The sequence below is a fragment of the Camelina sativa genome, chromosome 18 (genome assembly GCF_000633955.1).
Source record: "Camelina sativa cultivar DH55 chromosome 18, Cs, whole genome shotgun sequence".
NCBI lineage: Eukaryota > Viridiplantae > Streptophyta > Magnoliopsida > Brassicales > Brassicaceae > Camelina > Camelina sativa.
In genome coordinates this window covers 18,976,199-18,978,480 of record NC_025702.1, presented here as the reverse complement: position 1 = coordinate 18,978,480, position 2,282 = coordinate 18,976,199, and the positions used below count along the sequence as shown (strand labels likewise).

Sequence of the window (2,282 nt, the reverse complement as noted above, 5' to 3'; positions counted from 1 at the left end):
AGCCTCATAGCTGCTTATGACAGCGGTGAGATTCCAAGCGCTTTAGCAGAAGGACAAGGTGCTTGGCAGAAATGGGTGAAAGCCTTTGGCAAATCATTGAAACGCAAAGTTAGTCATCTCTCTAATCCAGTTAACACTGAAACAAAACCTGCTTAACTTGACTGAACAAACCTTACAAGAGATTATCTGATGCTGGTTACAGGGTAAATCACTTTTCATGCCACTACGAGTGTTGTTAACGGGAAAACTCCATGGACCTGAGATGGCCACTAGTATTGTTCTGATTCACAAAGCTGGAAGTTCCGGTATAGTGGTTCCTCAGGCTGGGTTTGTATCCATGGAGGAACGGTTTAAGATTCTTAGGGAGATAGACTGGGAAGCTTTGAACAAAGGTGAAAGTGTGCCTATTGAATCTACAGCCACAGTATCAACCTGAGAAAACTTTCCTTCGTTTTTCTTCAATTTTTCGGTTAGTTGGTGAGAAAGACAGCCCATAGATTTTGATTCCTCGTGCCTTTCTTGTTTCCCGAAACAAATGGCACAAATTTGTAAGATTATAATGTATCATCAGCAAAGCAAACTTAGGAACAAACCAGAGAGCTTGTAACATTATCCAGGCCAGTTTTAATTTGCTTTCAGTGTTTATTTTGGTCTTTCTCTCTTAAAGATAAATCTTATAATGGTTATGGAAACCTAACCTAGGCTTTGCCAATTAGAGCATAGTCCAAACTCTCATCTAACCCGGGTAAAGTTCAGGTATTTTGGACCTAAATCGGATTCAGACTGTTTCAGGCTAGACCCGAGTGGGTTTCTGATAAAACGGAGTACCAAACAGAGTTTTGAGAGGTTTGTGTGGTGGGGACTCGAGTGAATCTGACCACATAAACACTCGACAGAGAATCTGAAAGACTCAAACTTCAAAAGCATCAAAGCTTAGAGTAATAAGAAAAGGTTTGGACTTTTGCCAATAGGACTGAAGGGAAATCTCACCTTATCCACACTCCAGCCACAATCCCTTATTACATCTACTCCACGTCATCATCATCCTCATTCATCTCTAATACTAAAATCTAATCTTTTCCTTCATCACTCACCAATCAAACTCAAAAACTCTTGATCCAAAAAAAAAGAGATCTTTTATGGCGGCCATGAACTCGAGTGTTCTCACTTGCAGCTATGCAATCTCCGGTTCCGGCTCAGTAGAGCTAAACCAGAAAGTGGGTTTGGCGAATTCGTCAGTTGGGTTTGGTCAGAAGAAACAGATGGTCATGCCTGTGATCAAAGCGCAACGAGTTGTTGGTGATGATGTTGATGGATCTAATGGAAGAAGATCCGCCATGGTTTTCTTAGCAGCTACACTCTTCTCCACTGCTGCTGTTTCTGCTTCGGCTAATGCTGCCGTCTTTGATGAATACCTCGAGAGGAGCAAAGCCAACAAAGTAAGTCATTGAAAAGTCTCTGAATCTTGACATCTCTAAAGATCCTAAAGGTTGGAAATTTTTGATTACAGGAACTTAATGACAAGAAGAGATTAGCAACAAGTGGAGCAAACTTTGCGAGAGCATTCACTGTTCAATTCGGAAGCTGCAAGTTCCCTGACAATTTCACTGGCTGCCAAGATCTTGCCAAGCAAAAGGTTTGTCTAAAATGTTTTCTTTTCTCTGGGTAAATAATCAAATTGAAGAGATTATAATGTTCTTGTTCGTTTTTCTATTTTTGCAGAAAGTTCCATTTATCTCAGAAGATTTGGCTTTGGAATGCGAAGGCAAAGACAAGTACAAGTGTGGTTCCAATGTTTTCTGGAAATGGTGAAGAAGTTCGTTTGTTTTTATCTATTTTTATATAAAAAATCCAACAGTGTATCTATCTCTCTCTCTATTCATGAAAATTCTCATGTCCATTTGAATTTATCAAAGTTAAACTCTGTTGAGAGAGATTAGGAAGTATTATGGCATAAGCGTTGATGAAAGTCTAGTAAAACTGGTCAGACTTTAGTTCATCTTAAGATAAAAATCTGATTGAACATACAATGTTCATCAGTTACATTTGGACTAAACCAAAAAGAGTAGTACATTTAAAACTGTAATCTAACTTTACCAAAGAACCTCAACAAAGTTCTTCACCTTCGAGAACATAAAAAATGTGCAAATAGTACAAACAAATGACTCAACTCAGACTCGACGCTAAAACAAAAAACTTCCTAATAAAACGACCCAAAAAAAAGAAAAAGATATAACTGTTATGAAACTAGAGAGTTTAGGGGACGAAATCTCTTGTTCTCA

General features: G+C 38.6%; 2 protein-coding genes across 3 annotated transcripts in view; both read left to right on the top strand.

Moving 5' to 3' along the window:
• The window catches only part of LOC104762555 (glutamate--tRNA ligase, chloroplastic/mitochondrial), a gene marked incomplete in the record, with an annotated part of 7,131 nt that extends 6,482 nt beyond the window's left edge, over nucleotides 1-649 (top strand). Inside the window, 2 exon segments of the mRNA XM_010485875.2 lie at nucleotides 1-108; nucleotides 203-649. Coding sequence (XP_010484177.1) covers nucleotides 1-108; nucleotides 203-436 — 342 coding nt within the window.
• LOC104762554 (photosystem I reaction center subunit N, chloroplastic) lies at nucleotides 1,058-1,946 on the top strand. Of its 2 annotated transcripts, none has more exons than XM_010485874.2 (3): nucleotides 1,058-1,439; nucleotides 1,511-1,636; nucleotides 1,727-1,946. In XM_010485874.2, exons 1-3 carry the CDS (start codon nucleotides 1,140-1,142, stop codon nucleotides 1,844-1,846), a joined length of 546 nt encoding a protein of 181 aa, XP_010484176.1. In that variant the 5' UTR covers nucleotides 1,058-1,139; the 3' UTR covers nucleotides 1,847-1,946. The 2 variants fall into 2 exon arrangements, with proteins under 2 accessions (XP_010484176.1, XP_010484175.1); XM_010485873.2 differs by having other exon boundaries at nucleotides 1,064-1,439; nucleotides 1,723-1,946.

Bases quoted from the DNA above. Each gene is read 5' to 3' on its own strand.
- LOC104762554 (XM_010485874.2), top strand. From the start codon at position 1,140: ATGGCGGCCATGAACTCGAGTGTTCTCACTTGCAGCTATGCAATCTCC. The intron at 1,440-1,510 runs GTAAGTCATTGA...TTTTGATTACAG, and splicing joins AGAGGAGCAAAGCCAACAAA to GAACTTAATGACAAGAAGAG. The intron at 1,637-1,726 runs GTTTGTCTAAAA...TTTTGCAGAAAG, and splicing joins AAGATCTTGCCAAGCAAAAG to TTCCATTTATCTCAGAAGAT.